We start from the raw sequence: 16,959 nt of genomic DNA, 5'->3' as shown, positions 1-16,959 counted from the left end.
TATATCAACCCTACGAGCAAGTTTATTACAATATCAACTCATTTAGTTATCACAATATGACACTTGGTTACTAAAATGACAATTCATCACCCATAACTTCATTAAGTAAGTCACACTTGATACTATATCATATATGTGGATACCCCCTCTAACCATACCTAAAAGTTAAGGGCTAGAAGTAACTTTGTGACAATGTTGGTCGATTAAGGGTATTAAATATTAAGGTATAGCCCGAATTGTGGTAGTCGTATAAGTACGAATACTGGTTACAATTCGGGGAATCATCTATTTACTACTATGGAGTATCGTGTTTAGTCGATAATCATTAATCACATACACGTTAATTATTCCACTGTGCTGCTTGTTTCTTAGAACATGAAGCAAATGTTTGCTTATTGCTATGCGGTGCCATTGATCATGCCGGTGGACTACGAACCCCCTCTGGCCAGTTTCAAGCTTAAACAGTGAGCTCGAATTATTTGTTATAATTTAGATAGTAGTGTTGAAAGTATTTGTAACCACTAGTAAGCTCTACATATTCAACGGTTCATTGCGTACAAATTTTGGCATGAAATCAGGAATTTGTTCGACATTCGAAGTGTACCTTCCGTTCTACACGCTTAAATTTGCTTATTTGTTTACATCGCACTGGAACGCGCATTTCTTGCTGTGCGCTGCTGAGTTTTCTGTAACAATAATTGAGCTTCGCGCGTTCCGTCCAAAAGACGTGTATGTGGTTCTATAATTAGCACATACGGAAAGTTCTAGATGTTTTACTTTACACTGAATTAGTCTAAAACACAAAAACTCCTCGTTATAAGGTCTAAATGAAAATAGTAACAAATTAAGTTTGGAAACAAAATTAGTCTATGAGAAGTTTAAAACTTATAAAAACTATTTAAAATACCATCATCATGGGTTGATACCTTCCATCATTAAAGCAAACGTAAAAATCTTTAAAAGTTGCTGAATGATAGCCAGCAGATAAGGTTTGGAGAAGATAAAAATGAGATCATAAATGAGTTAAAAATATTTTACTGAGGTATTCCCTTATAAAATCGGTATATCAGGAACCACCCTCTGATAAAATATCTTCCAAGGGAAAGTCTTTTGAAGATCTTAAATATCGTCTGTAAAGCAATTAAATACAATGAATTGAGAAACTGACAAAATAAACACTTAAATCATATCAAGATAAACTTTTAAGGATATTAGTTTTGAAGATACATTCACAGTCTTTTATTATATACAAGTAGACGGATGAATCGCTGTATTTACAAATTCATAATAACGAATTAAACAACAAAAAACATTTTATTACGAATGCAACACAGCATTTTAATAAATCATAACCCTTCATATGTTTTAACACAAAATTAACAAAATACAACTAAAATCTTCTTCTGTTAAGATTCATCGTAAAGTTATAAACCTCTACAAACTTACCATAAAAATTATAATATGGATTTCTCAACGAATAATTTGCCAGCTGTTTCCGCTGGGGGTCAACAGGCTGTTGAAAAATCAAGAGCCAAAAAATCTCTCAAGATAACAGAAAGAATAAATTAGCTTAACATCTCACGCAATATTTTAACATGTTGAAATTTGTTCTACCATGCACTTTTTCTGGCGGGATGGGATGCAAATAATAATTATAATTTACTGCACAACTCACAAAATAGTAAAAGATCCACTGGGTTTTAATCACTGTAAAACGATTGGTCTGGTTCCTGCTTGATTTTGATGGAGAAAGTTTGATGGTGGTGTGCCGTGATCTCATTGTATTCTGAAGGAGCGACCCACTCTTTATCGCTGATGCCGTGCTTACGCAGACAATTCTCCAGTTGGCTGATGCGCGCGGTCATGGCCTCGCGTTCCCGCTGCCATTGCAACTGTTCACCCTGCAGTGACTGTATGTAATCGACCGAGGACTTGAGGATGGTTCCTTTATTAGGCCTCATTTCCGGATCCTGTTTGGGTAGGAGTGTCCCTAACTCCTTTATCCTATCATTGATGTTAAACCTCCGCCTCCTCTCGATCGCATTGTGATTGTCCTTCTTTTGGCGGTCCTTAGTGTACTGTTTCATATCGAGCTGACCACCGTAGTTCTCTGGTTTCTGAAGGCCCAGGTGGGCCGGACACGACATGACAGCTGAAGTCTGACCGGGCATGACATTGAAGTTGGAGGTGCTGGGAGAGTGGGGGAAGTAGTTGAACATGGAGCCGGGGGGAGGGTGAGTGGGCACTGTCTGGCTAAATGTGTAGGAGGACGGCAGGGAGTTTATCGGTATCTCAATATTCATCTGCTGATCCTCGTTATCATGGGAGGATATAGTCTCAAGGATGGAGTCTATCTCAAAGTTACCAAAGTTCATGTTCAGATCGTCGGGAGAGAGTGGGGTGTCTGGTGTCATCGACTTGGGGGAGAGTCCTGAGGAAAGGGGGTTAGGAGGATATATATATCCTCCTTTATTATATATAATAAATATATAATAAAGGGTAGGAACTGTGATCATATCTCTATAGTTATCATATCTACTGATATCATAGCGTGATCTGGATATGTGGAGGCGAAATAACCACTGTAATCTGTTTCTGAGTAGAGTTATTTAATACGAGGATTCAGTAGATCTTACCACGGCAAGTTAAATGACCCTTACTATCTTTAAAACGCTACGAAAAATTGTATCATTACCGAGATTTGCGTAGTAAAAAGCCTGCTGACGCACTTGGGAAAGCAAGTCATCAGAAATTTATTTATCACAACTCAATACGAAATCGAAATATATCAACAATTCAATGACTTTATAATATGATGCAATTATAATACAAAATTTCGATGATTTTGTCACCAAAGTACCAACGTCCATCATGAAGTACAAGCTGTGTGTATTTCAGGGGCCGCATGAAATTGAGTGACCAATAAGTGACCATAATGTATGTTATTATTCAGCCATGTACTCTACTCAGCACTCTACAGTCTACACTGTAACAGTGTTACGAGCCTATAAATAGATACAATTTGTAACCTTGAGGACTGATTATGACCTATGTATGCAATTTCAACAGTTGGGATACCAAACTCAATATACCTCAATAACAGTAATCAGATTCAATATTTTGATATTCATGTAATTTTTCCATTTCCAAGAATTGAAACTATTCGAGGAATTTTTTTGATTTTTTACATCTTTAACTGCAGTACGGGATATACAATAATATGTAGTATACAAAGTTCTAATAGCCAACCAGAGTCGTGCAATCAAAATGAGGCTTCTTCAGAAATTGCTCTCGAATGCTCGTCATTTTGGTGAGGTGAGAGAATTATGTTTAGTTTAAAACGTTTAAATTAAGGTTATTGAGTTTGGCCTCTCAATCGTCAAGAATGGAATAATTTCATGATCAATGTGAAAAGGCGCTGAAAATTGTCAGTTTAGACGCTCCTTTAAATGCAATTTCTTCATTATTATTCTATTTCGATCATTCCAACAATCACGTTTCACATGGCTATTAAATATTAGCTAAGTAACCGTACAATAGCAGTAAGCTGCATGATCTTACAAATCCTACTATCTGCGGTTTCCAACCCTCAAACTCAGAGAAACCTCTTATCTATACTATGACTTCAAAGTGCGTCACTAAATTAGTAATATTCTGTGAGATAATCTACGCAATAAAGCCGCCTGAGATCAAACTTTAAAATAACTATGATTACTCCAAGTACAGATTAAAATTAGTTATCAAAACCAGGAACAAGGATGAACAAAACTGTAAACGTCACCAGTGCCTCCCATCACCAGGATATCCAGTTACCAAACACACAGAACTAATACAACATTTAGAATTTATCTCCAGAAATTTAGGATGGAGGGGTCTATATTAACCTTATCTTTAAACCATTGTATTGATAAGAGGTATGCAAGCGTCATAATTCACAGATAAAACTTAATCTTGGTACTTTTACGTCATTCAGTTAACATTCTTAAGAAAAAGTCCTGAAATTGCGAACATGTTTATAACTCCGCAAGCAGTTGGAATAAGAAGCAGATTCTGCAGCGGCGGTATAGACTGTATCAAATCCCCCCTTCTCTGTCACTGTGGAGACCAATGTTGGAAGGAAATTCTTCAATCTGTTGGAGAAACACTTCCCTCAGGACAATCCACTACACAAGATCTTGAACCGGAACAGTGTAAAAGTCTCATACAGCTGTATGAAAAACATGGAATGCCTCATAAAATCCCGGAACAAGCAGTTGCTTCGTCAGCACCAGGAAACCCAGGAACCCACCACACGGCAGTGCAACTGCCGCTCCAGGAACTCCTGCCCACTAGACGGAAAGTGCCTATCGAAGTCTGTGGTATACATGGCGACCCTCCGTACGGAAAATGAGAAGCACCACTACATCGGAATGACGGAGGGCACATTCAAGGACCGGTACAACGGGCACACGTCATCATTTCGCCTGGAGCGGTACCGAAATAGAACCAAACTGTCGGAGAAGATCTGGTCCTTCAAAGACCGTGGGTTAGAATTCAGGATCGAATGGAAAATAATCAGACGTGGACACGGATACAGAGCCGGCCAGAACAGCTGCGATCTGTGCACGTCTGAGAAATTAGAAATCTTACTTCGATCCTCTGACCCACACTTACTTAACTCCAGGACGGAAATCCTCACAAAATGCCGCCATAAACGGAAATTCCTTTTATAATCTAATGACTCATACATCTAACCCCTAGTATTGTTTCACGAGTGATTGTTTATGTTAAATTTTAGCTTTGTAATTTTGATTTTAGTTCCTATACCTCAGTTGTCACTGATGATATCATGGTTTTGTATCATGATTGAAACATTTGTCTGACTCAACCGGTCGTTTCATTTTGTAGACTGTATCAATATCATGTTACAAACTACATGTAAAGATACACTGAAAAAGGGCAGAAACACGCTAGTATTTGGCACAAAGGGTACACAAAGACCTCACTTTTATTTGCTAATTTTTAACAACCCAACTTCCTCGCGTCTTCTCCGTAGACACCGGTGACTAGACAGTGGAAACCCAGTTAAGTTTGTTAGCCGTGAAGCATGGTATTAGCCTATAGACACACTCTCTTTGTTGTGATGTGATGTATAGTTAGATGACAAAAGATAGTCGGTTTATCTCTGTAATCGATTAGCAATATAAGTTTATAATAGCTGCCAAGACAAGACAATACTCTCAACTGGATGCCTAAAAACGTCATTGTCTTTAAAGACAAACCTATCTTGAATGTGCTATTTAGGGACAAACTTATGTTAGATGCGTTATTAAGGGACAAACTTATGTTGGATGTGTTATTTTCTCATAAGCTGGAGATTACTATTCTCCGATGATAATTGTACATTTCTCTATATCAGAGCTTTTCATTAAGAAGTGAAATAAATTGTTCATATTTTCTTCAGTATAAAGTATCCTCGTTTATTAGTCGCATTAAACTCGCATTATTGTAATGATTCTGATGCAAAATTTATAACAATTCCGTTTGTTGCGACAAGAAAAAATGCTCTTTTTCAGGAAAAGGAAATAGTAAACGGAATCACTAGAAATGTTGGGCAAATGTTGCATCATTATTAATCAAGTATTTAATAAAATAAAGAAGATGAGACTCACTACTGGGAGACAGCATGGAGCTGGAAGATTGAGCCTGAGGGTTAGCAGGAGTTAGCTGGCTGGACATGTACTGTTGTATTTGCCTCCTCTGATTCTCCTTCAGGTGATAAGGGGTCGGGTTATCTAAAGCTGACTCCACCTGCAGAGAGAGAGTAGAGTTAGTTAACTTTCACAGACAAATATTGGGGTCAGTCGAGTTTCTGGAAATTGTTTTGTTTTACTGAAAGCGTGTTGTAGGAAAGTGAAGTGAATGTTGCAAAGGCTAGATTGTAATGAGTGGACCTGACTTTTTGTCTTAGAAATGGGATATGAGAGGTATGGAAATTTGAGAATATCAATCGAATTTGGTCTGGTTGTTTTCTACTATCTACCTGAATTATAAATTTCATCTACAAAGGTTCTCCAGAATTCTCTTGAATTTATGATATTGTGATCTAATATTTTCGTAATACAGTAAGACCGGTTATTATCATTACTAAAATGAACCATTGTGCGCTATCAATACCATGCCGTAACTTGAACCCTCAAAACGGAAACAAAAGTTAGAGATTTCGTCCTGTCCTTGCTTTGCCCTGTCCTTATTGGCTTATTTCATAGCCATTAACCATCAGATACTTAGAAACTTATGGTCTGCTGTAACGCGCGCTTATGCAAAATGAACTCTACTATTCTTTATTGACTTAAATATCTCTGGCGAAGAGGATTTCATTCTTCAAATTTATATTTATCTAAATTTATAACGTTTATAAAGTTTAAAAGCGATCTCCCATCAGTCAAAAATATTCGTATGTAATAAAATACGCAGACAACATGTCTACAATAACAAGCAGCTGTGAAAACCTTGAGTTGTTGTATTATTATGTGTTATAAATGAGTCAGATTGTAAGGAGTAGTAGTATAATGCCAGCAGTGTGACGTAGTGTGAAGGATGGGTAAACTAATTAACTAATTAACAGCGGCAACATTGTAATTAGCTGTTGAAATATGTAGGTGCTAATAACTTCATTAAACGTTCAGAAAATGAATCAATTATGTCTATATAAGTAAAATAACCTTATAATAAAAATTAGAGTTAAGTCATAGTAATGATTGCAGATTTAGCACGTTAATAAAAACAAGGTGGTCGTCTGCTGTCTTCACGTTTGAGACATGCTGGGGTCGTATCACGCAAGTGTAGGAGGTTTATCATGTATGACTACCCTCGCATTACAACTAAAAGCTTGACATCCGGAAGATTAAGATGGAGAGTGTTGAAACTTGGAAATGATCCAACAAAACGATATCCGGTGATGGACAATGCCAAAAACCACTACACTTACATTGTCATTAACCACGTCCACATCGAGTAGAGAAGATGGTGTCCGACCACTTTTGAACGCTTGGATTACCTCGTCTGATTCATCAACAAGTAAAAACCTTCGCTTCATAACAATGCAGATATAATACAGTTAACAAGATCTACTACTATTACACAGACTGCAAAGTAAAGTAAAAGTAGAGGAGAAACAGCGAGAAGAAGAAGAAGAGAGCTGAAGTGAAGTCAGAACAAGCTCCAGACAGTCAAAGCAGTGGCAGGCTAAATCAGCTGACATGTCCAGCTGTCCGTCGTCTTGATCTGTGCAACTTTCCAACAGCTTCAACGTTTAAAACTGCCAAACAATAGCCAGCATATCATAGCTTGTAGTTTAACAGTACTGTGCATGAACGGCGGAGAAATGCAAAGAATGTGGGTTTAAAAGAGTATTATGCATCTTGTATTGAGATGGTAATATCTATAATATCTATATCTTATATAATATATATATCGCTGTGGTTCATTATTTATGCTTTTTCGGTCGGAGTCGTGAATAGTGTTCGAGTTTTAATGTGTTCCATTTGAGTGGAATTTAAATTCAAGAATTTGAGAGTTAGCGGTTATCTTGAGAGTTTGTGGTTATCATATATAATGCGGCTTTTAATTCCCGCTAAAGATTCAACAAATTAAACAGTTAGATTAAACAAAAGATTTTACGAAGAATTCAAGCCTCATATTGTGTGTTTCCCTTGGTGTCAAAATATGCAACATAAATTAAACAGTTAATGTTACACACTATGGTGGGAACTCTCAGTCTCTGTCAAACTATGCAGTGTCAGAGCTGTAAACACTAAGAATAAGACTAATCGATATAATTGGAAGTTAAATATTTCTTATTTTCAGATCATAGTCTATGGTTCGAACAACTAACTCACGAGTAAAGCGCTATTTCAGAAGAAATTCTGGACAAAAAATTCTGGACAAAAAATCAAATGTAAGAGTCGAAAGCGAAAGTAACGGGCTACTCACTGGTCATTATGCATGGAATTTAACATTACATCATGCATTAGATAATATTAAGGTGTAAATTGAATTAAGCCTATATTTGAATTAAGCATAATTAGCTCGACGCAACAAGAGTATCTTATCTCTTTATCTAAAACATTGAAACTGTTGCTACGTTGCAAAGAGCTACAAACAGAATGATGTTGAAATCTTGTAAAAAACAGAAGATCCGCAGAACTTACGAATTAATCTCCACTCCCTTACCCTATATTGGCAAGAGGAATGAAAGTTTCCGCTATCTAACTAATAATCCCAGAATGTGTGTTATCTGTCTGTCTGTCTGTCTGTTTGTAATTTCCGAGCGGCTTAATCAAGAAAACGGTAAGAGTTGCGGGACTGATTTTTTCGGTAAAGTGCCGACAAAACTCTGACAAAGTTAAATGATAAAGGTTTTTTAAATCGGTCGTTGCTAAGTGGTTTAATTGATGGTTTTGTACCACAAATGTTACATAAAATGGCTTGAGCAGAACGGTAAGAGTTACGGGGCTCGCATATGTAGCTGCATAATTAGTGTAATTGAGTTACCCGGGTAAGATTATAGACTATAATCTCTTTAGGGGAGGGGGCACTGTTTGGACTGCAGAGAGAGTTCATACTTTCATACGACAATGTTATGCGTGTTCACAAATATGATAGGCGGGTGTGGTGTTAAGGGTTAATTTCTATTGATTATTGTTTAAGATACTATTACTATTGCTTAAGATACCATTGGATACGTGAGGGCACTCCGAATAGAATTGCTCACCTAATTCGGGTTTTGACTCAACGGGTAAATGCTCCTATTCTTTTTAACTGCAGCAGTGAAATCCCGGCCGAAGGCCGGGTGACACTAGTATTACAAATAATATGGCCCACCTTGAGAGCTGTTTTCAGAAGTTGTTTTAAGAAACTTAAATCTTTATTTTTTATTAAAATAATGGAGAAAGCTTGCGTAGGTTTTATTCACAAAGCGTGCAGAAGCTGGGTAGTGGGTAACTTGTAGTATACATGATATTATTATACACATAGTATTATAATACATAATATAATAGTTCTATAAAGTAAGATTGGATAACACGTACGGGATAATATTAAGGATATAATGCTAATATTCAATATTGTTGCATATTACTTATTAGTATTAATTACTATTGATTTGTACCAGGATACTAAATTATTACACGGTAGAGTGGGTCTCACGAGGGTGTGGCATGTCAAGGCACGCCAATAATACATGTAATACGGGGAAAAACCCCACTGTAATGTGACGTTATCTACACTTTTTGTGCAGACTGCAGGCTCACAATCACATTAAACAAACTGTGTAAAATAAATGTAAAACTACCGGCCATTTATTTAACTCTAACCGAGAAATAATAGCAAGAATATAGGTTCTACAGAACAGTAAATCTACCACCAAAACTTGGTGATCAAATTACGATTTGATTAAAAAGGTGGGTGTAACCGGGGTTTCAGTTAATTAACATGGGTTGTCAGCTGGTGACTAGCTGGAATGTCAAGTAGCCTGGCAAATACCCCTACATTAACATAACGTCGTCAAAATAACACGGTAAAATGTGATGAACAGGTGATATTGAGCAAGTTTTTGGGTAAAAATCCAAATCTAACCAGTTCCATAATCTTACCAAAGAGCCCTTAAAAACGTTTGACAATGAGTTATCCGATCAGATAGAGGTTATTATTTTTGAAAAGCTAGATTTTATAAAATGTTTAACCTTAGAAGATAGAAGTAGGGTTGCTAAAGAAAGATTAACGATAACCAGTTCCATAATCTTACCAAAGAGCCCTTAAAAACGTTTGACAATGAGTTATCCGATCAGATAGAGGTTATTATTTTTGAAAAGCTAGATTTTATAAAATGTTTAACCTTAGAAGATAGAAGTAGGGTTGCTAAAGAAAGATTAACGATAACCAGTTCCATAATCTTACCAAAGAGCCCTTAAAAACGTTTGACAATGAGTTATCCGATCAGATAGAGGTTATTATTTTTGAAAAGCTAGATTTTATAAAATGTTTAACCTTAGAAGATAGAAGTAGGGTTGCTAAAGAAAGATTAACGATAACCAGTTCCATAATCTTACCAAAGAGCCCTTAAAAACGTTTGACAATGAGTTATCCGATCAGATAGAGGTTATTATTTTTGAAAAGCTAGATTTTATAAAATGTTTAACCTTAGAAGATAGAAGTAGGGTTGCTAAAGAAAGAGAATCATTTTGGCAAAACCAGCTTATGACCCTCAGTGACTTTGGAGGACTTAATAAACGTAGTGCTCTTAATGAAATAAAAAATTGACCTTTATATGATATGTTTTAATATTAATCTTTCCACAGACACTTGCATTTTGATGTTTACTTTCACCTCTGCATCTTTTGTTTATATCTTATGATTGAATGAGACTTACTCACAAATTTCCCATCTCAGTATTGATCTATTTTTGTCATGCTTTTAATTTACTTCATAGAACAGTTATTTTAATAAACTTGCTTTCAGAATGAGACATGTAAAGATTACACAATCGATAGCTTAATGTGAATTTCGTGTTTTACTGTTTCACTGAATGTCTCAAATATATATATATATACGTGACTAAAATCTACTGTATTTCCGAACATTTGAAATTAAACCCTCCATTACCCCCTCTATTCACTCATCACAACAATTTGTTGAGACGAGATATAAAACAAAAGTGTCTGTGTTAGTTTCCTGTAAATATCACGTGAGCAACTACTGAACTACCGTCCGTCTACCAGACAACCTCATTACCTTCACAACAGTGTTGTAGTGTTATTATGTCTCAAACAATGCAAATACCCGGATATTAATACTGCTGGCAGAGTGCCATTATTAGTACTACAGTGTAGGTTAGCGTAACTGCTGCGTGTCTGACTGAGTGCCATTATTAGTACTACAGTGTAGGTTAGCGTAACTGCTGCGTGTCTGACTGAGTGCCATTATTAGTATTAAAGTGTAGGTTAGCGTAACTGCTGTGTGTCTGGGGAGTAACAGCCAATATTATAAGCATACTGTATTTACTCGTATCACATATGTCATATATGTTATCCTGACGATATCATAACAAATACAGAACCATCTGGTGATTTCCAGACCCTTGTTTTCATTTCTTTAGAATTAGTGGTATTATTCGAGAAGTAAACATTTCATGATGGGGGAGTGACCATTGAATATTAGAGGGGTAACCATGCTGCTAATTCTTTAATACACCAATATTACTGAGGTTATGTGCGAGGTGTAACAGTGATGTGAAATTAACTGTACAACTGTGAAAAGTGGTGTACAATTTATCATAAAATAAAATGGTCAACTTGTGGGGCCATACTTTCAACTTTGCAAGTGCAAATTCGCACATCTCTGTGTTTTGATATTCCATATAATAGGTCATGTACAAGATATTTACACCCCTTTCGAGATGATTCTTCCTGTAACTTACATTCATTATAAGTAATCTTGTAACTGTACGAGCTTTTAAACGATTACAAATTCTTTAACACTTAGAGATTGGATAATTGTTAACTTCTAAAAATCAGGCGCCAACATGGGACTGCTATTTTGACTGCAGCTAAATATTATTATGGTATAATTCTGTAGTAGCTTGTAGAATATCGAATAACACATTTTAACACTGACATTAGAATTTAGAATTGGAGCTGCAGAATATGAAAATGTAACAAGTTTTAACATATAACAAATAAATTAATGTTAAAAAAGCAGGCCTACACTTAACAACAACATGTAGTTGTACGGTAGTTGATCTCAAGTCGAGACTGAAAGAATTTCAGAAATTCCATGCCAACTATTCAGTCTTCCTGGTAAACATAGCGGTGACATCACCATTACATTCCAGCACGTACCAGCTAGTGTGATACATGGTACAGTGTGTTGACCACTGTTACTACAGCGTGTACCAGCTAGAGGGTTACATGGTACAGTGTGTTGACCACTGTTACTACGGCGTGTACCAGCTAGTGGGTTACATGGTACAGTGTGTTGACCACTGTTACTACGGCGTGTAGAATAATAATGCTATAACTGTACATTATTCATTATTACGTTACTGAATGAAGCTACGTACATAAGATTAACAATATATCCTAAACATCTCACCTTCTCATAACATCAGGAGATAATGTAGAATTTAAAAAGCCCCAGAAACAATAATATAATGATAATAATCCGGTAGTGTTAGTTCCGGTCCACATATTCTTGGCAGGATTCTTGGCTAGGTTCCAAGCATCTCTCGTGTGAGGAATGGTTATGCATACTGGCAGGATTCCTGGTCCGCTTCCGAGAGTGCATCATCAGAGTATAGCTTGACAACTCACATAGTATATAAGGTGACAAGGTGAGTAACACCACACTGGCCCTGTACAGTGTACACACGTGCTGTTGGACCTGCCAATATTTATAATTTGCACGTGTAAAAGTTAATGAAACAACAGAGCTGAGAAATAATGAAGAGAATAAAGGCAATAAGCGGAACAGTGTACATAGTCCAATTAACAGTTTAGAGTAACTATGAGTATGCAATTAGTAGAACTCGTTATTGGCAAGGAGCCAGCACTGAGAGTTACAAATTAAAATACATGCTCGTATTATATCCGGGCTTTTAAAGTTATGCAGCTTGTGAATATTTGTACAAACTTTCAGCTGCTCATATTGGATAAACACCTTCAACAGCGGGTAAGGTACTAAAACTGGCAAGTGTACACTTTAGAGCGGGAGCGAATAACACGTACATACCATCATTCCGAACATCTTCAGCTCATTAAATGGGAGACTAAATATTGTGCCAAATCTGTTTATAACGCGATTCCAATTTCTTTTGTCTTACATTCAATGTATGTGATACAACTTACAACAGCTATACTACGTAATTGGTAAGTTTAATGAACTAATGATAACCTACGATCGTTTTGTTTTAACTCACGTACTAACTTGATAAACACCGTGATAAAACAATGAATATGTTAAATAATAATTATGTGAAATAATGAACACATGTGAAATAATGAATAATATGTAATATTATAAATAATAAATGTAATATGTGTAAAATTCATATCTTCTGCAGGCCATCCAAACATAAGGTGAGGTCATAAATAAGGTAATCTTCAGAGTCTGTTGTAACGACCTCTGCGGTGGCAGTATTTTTACTTGCAGACAGACATTTGCGTCAAATGAAATAGAAATAGAAACTTTGAGATTGAATTGAAATTGTTTAATACCGTTTAACTCATTAATGAAATAAAATGATAAATTAAATAAATATTACTCCTACATAATAATATGAGGGTAGTCGAGGCAGTACTCACCATAACGTAGTCAGCACCAAAAGAGCTCATGATTAGGTTTCGTACTAAAAAGTGGCAAAAATGTGAGCAAATATGTGTTCGACGAAGCAAGGCGGTTGGGACGGAAGCTAAAGTGTTGCTAGCCTAATCTACAAAGGATAGATAAGGTAGGAGTGGTAAATATGTTTGATGTAAACTGGTGTATAGGATGACAGTGTCATGTTACCAGTCCCGCTGCTCCAACCACAAGCTATTGATTGCACTTGCTTTTCATTCTCGCACAATACTCACTGTAGGCTAGTAAAGTTATGGGGAGATCATGGGATTAGGCTGATGATGACAACAATTTGGAATATTAAGTAATGAAGTGGGTAGCAGTGATCTAATGTAGAATAAATACCAGTTCTGCTGTTATGTAATATTGTGATGATTTAATGAGATATGGACAGCTGGACAAATATTGGAAACATGCATGTTATATATATAAGTTCCAAATACATACAACTATTTAACTCGGACAGACATCCTTCTGCCTTCATTTTAAAGTAATTAAAGCCGGAATTTCACTTCTAACATTAATTTCATTTCACTTCCAGGTTCTAGCAAAATCAAATAGCGCCCTTAGTTCAGCCAGTTACCATTAAATACCCAATCACGAAAAGCAATAGTTGAATATATTCTATCTTTTTACATAATATAATATACATACTAGTACTATCACGGTAGTGGTCACGTCATATTTAGCAATTTTTACAGAGTTTTACCTTGGCTGCAGTCTGTTATTTTACCGTGACATTTCAGGAAACAGTACAATTGTTTTTGATGTTAAGTTATTCATGTTAAATAGGTTCCAAGAGAGGTTCAGAGAAAGTTAAATAAATTGCAATAGTATAATCAATAATGTATTGTAAAGTATATTATAGGATACCCCGTAACTGCAGAATGAACTGCAGCAAGCATGCTGGGTTAAGTTCTTTATTGAAAAACTGAAACATCGTCGTGATGAGAGGATTGGGCGAAATAAAGTCCCACTCACCTTAATATTCTATCTGTGTATAATTGTTTTGCTCCTGCCAAATAATGAGAGCAGCAAGATTGTATATTATCTTGTGGCCACTTAAATGTTTCTTATTCAAATAGGATGATATTCAGGGAAAGATTGATTGAGTGTGTGGGGCTGTTTGTTAATACACTATACAGTATTCAACCCTCATAATATTGAAAATAAAACTATTGCAGCATATTCAAACCCAAGATACAATTCCCTTTTACTTTAATATTTTAACAGCAACTGCCTGATCAAATGGTTTCAACACATATAATAAAGGTACACTTTTTACTTGATTGCAAAATAGGGAAATATTTTTAAAAGTTCAAAATCAGTCAGTGAGTGTGATCAATTATTACTGTGAATGAAAAGGCCAACAAAGTTACAAAGTATCATAAACTTTTGGTGCTTTCTCAGGTAAGTTTTCGCAAGTGTACAGACTGTACACTTACATCATCAATTGGGAATTGGGTAAGTTTACAAGATTCTTATATTGCAGCAGCAAAATGAACTTGAAAAAAGTACAATGAGCTGCATGGCAATTAGCAAACACAAGTGAATCTAAAATATAGGAAGGATGGAGGTACCTCGTTGGTGCTGGATAGCAAGGGGTCATCATTTAAGAACTGCTCATCTCCGTAGTTAGGTGGAGTGTGGTAGAAGGTAGAAGGGTATCGTCTGTCACTCTCTGCAACTGAATTGCAAATATTTTAATCACCCAAAACCAAAAGGCTGTATCACATACTCACGAAAATATTTTAAAAATATTATGCAATATATATGAGTGCAAAACATAACTACAATCTATCTATTTACTGGGATCCTTCATTCCTTTTGAAAGTGTGTATAACAAGAAATGCGGCCGCTTTTCTTTTGTGGATGGCCGCTCAATTTCCCGATCCGTGATGGAGTATTTGATCATATTCCATACCACCTGGGGACCCCAGTCTTTACTGTTTATAAGCATGCAGATATGGCGGAGTGACAGGCCGAGCGCCGCCCAGTTGATATAATTCCATATTTAATTTGAAAATCGTGTATATTTCTATGTAACCATATGTTTATTGTTTATGCAACCTGACACGGATCTGTGCAAAATAGTAATACTAAGTCAAAATAATAATACTATGCTATCAATTAGTCTCTAGCGGGATGCGTACATGGTGAAATTAACAATGTACTTGAACATTTCAGCACCGCGCGCCAACAATTGTTTAATTCAGATTTTCGCGCAAAATAACTTTGCGCAGGCAGACACGTGGGCGACACGTACGCAGGCAGGCACGCAGGCACGCAGGCACGTACGGTCGCAAGGCTACCATATCCCAAAAAAACCTCGATCGCTAACCCTTGTCCTTGACTCTTTGTGCCTTCGGCACTTTGAGTCATGGATCGGGAAAAAATGATATTCAATGAGCTAGCTTAATAGTCAATGATCAAGAAAATGGATCATTGTTACATAATAAATTTAGTAAATTAGTTTGGTCAATGGTCATGTTAATTATGATTTTCACACTTAATTATTTGCTTGCCAAGAACTTCTGGCTTAATGCTTATCATTGTTTTGTGAATAGAGTGAGACTTCTGAATGTCTTACCATGTTGGTGTCCTTTGTTTTTGGGGTATCTGGGACTCAGGTTCTTGTCATAAGGGTCGTCGTCCATAAATGTCAGCATTACCAGGTCATTTTAACTTTTGATGAATGAAGTTATTTAGACAAACAAATAGAAAACAGGTTTATTAAGGCCAGAGGGGGGGGGGGGGGGGTAAAAATCGTTTTCCAGTTTTCACATATTTGATCTGAGCTGCTGGAGACAAACAAGAACCGGACCGAAATCTGACCTTGTGTTTTGAGATATAGCGCGCCAAATATTGAGGTTTAACTGTAATTACATGTAAAACTTTAACTTTAACTCAAAAAAGGTAAACCTCCTTTTCGGGAAAAGACTGACCACAGCCAGGGAAAAAACATGTGTTTTTTGGGGTGTTTTGCCTTTGTTCTTGAAATATGAGGTTGAATTTACCCCAAATTCGATTTTTCGAAGAAAGTTAACTTCACATTTCAAAAATGAAGGCACAATTCTAAATTCTAAAACATAACGTTTTGTGCAACAACCCAAGGAACACCTGTGCCAAATTAATAAACGTATTATTATTCTCACAAAAAACAAATGTTAGTGCCAGTAGGAGGATTGATTCCCAGAGAAAGCAGCACCTAGGAGTTTATAATCGGATTTGATGGCATACGTTCTGTTTGAGATTAGGTTGGGTCGTTGGAAAAATTAAATATTTAGCAATTTGTAAATTATCAAAAACACTTGATAATTGTATTATTTGTTATAACATATTAGTTAACACTTATTATGATTGTCAAATTACATTATGTCGGCCGGACAGTGTTGTGGTTAACACAAAGTTTGCTTCCCAGTGTGACCATGGTGCAAATGGTAGAGGCTCTCATTAGAGCTTCAAAAATTACAAAAGTTTATATGGATTTGGGGTTGCAGCCACCTATACTACAGTGAAAGCTGTAACATAAGTGTTGTAATATGTTAATATTACTAATTATTATTTTATCCCTTTTAGGTTTTA

General features: G+C 36.2%; 1 protein-coding gene across 3 annotated transcripts; it reads right to left on the bottom strand.

Annotated features, from left to right (window-relative positions):
- Window positions 1-814: 814 nt before the first annotated feature.
- On the bottom strand, window positions 815-16,055 carry LOC134819861 (microphthalmia-associated transcription factor-like). 3 transcript variants are annotated; one of them, XM_063830015.1, is made up of 4 exons: window positions 15,965-16,055; window positions 14,955-15,061; window positions 5,652-5,790; window positions 815-2,431 (listed from the first exon to the last, which is right to left on the bottom strand). In XM_063830015.1, exons 1-4 carry the CDS (start codon window positions 16,041-16,043, stop codon window positions 1,701-1,703), a joined length of 1,056 nt encoding a protein of 351 aa, XP_063686085.1. In that variant the 5' UTR covers window positions 16,044-16,055; the 3' UTR covers window positions 815-1,700. The 3 variants fall into 3 exon arrangements, with proteins under 3 accessions (XP_063686085.1, XP_063686097.1, XP_063686092.1); XM_063830027.1 differs by lacking the exons at window positions 14,955-15,061; window positions 15,965-16,055 and adding an exon at window positions 13,341-13,457; XM_063830022.1 differs by lacking the exons at window positions 14,955-15,061; window positions 15,965-16,055 and adding an exon at window positions 6,971-7,150.
- Between the last annotated feature and the right edge of the window lie 904 nt (window positions 16,056-16,959).

Source organism: Bolinopsis microptera, chromosome 1 (genome assembly GCF_026151205.1).
Source record: "Bolinopsis microptera isolate Bmic1 chromosome 1, MBARI_Bmic_1.0, whole genome shotgun sequence".
Lineage (NCBI taxonomy): Eukaryota > Metazoa > Ctenophora > Tentaculata > Lobata > Bolinopsidae > Bolinopsis > Bolinopsis microptera.
This window is presented reverse-complemented; position numbering and strand designations above follow the sequence as displayed.

Coding starts and splice junctions, on each gene's coding strand:
- LOC134819861 (XM_063830015.1), bottom strand. CDS start 16,043: ATGCTGACATTTATGGACGACGACCCTTATGACAAGAACCTGAGTCCC. Junction 5,791..14,954: donor TGCTATCCAGCACCAACGAG/GTACCTCCATCC, acceptor CTCTCTCTGCAG/GTGGAGTCAGCTTTAGATAA. Junction 2,432..5,651: donor CTCCATGCTGTCTCCCAGTA/GTGAGTCTCATC, acceptor CCCTTTCCTCAG/GACTCTCCCCCAAGTCGATG.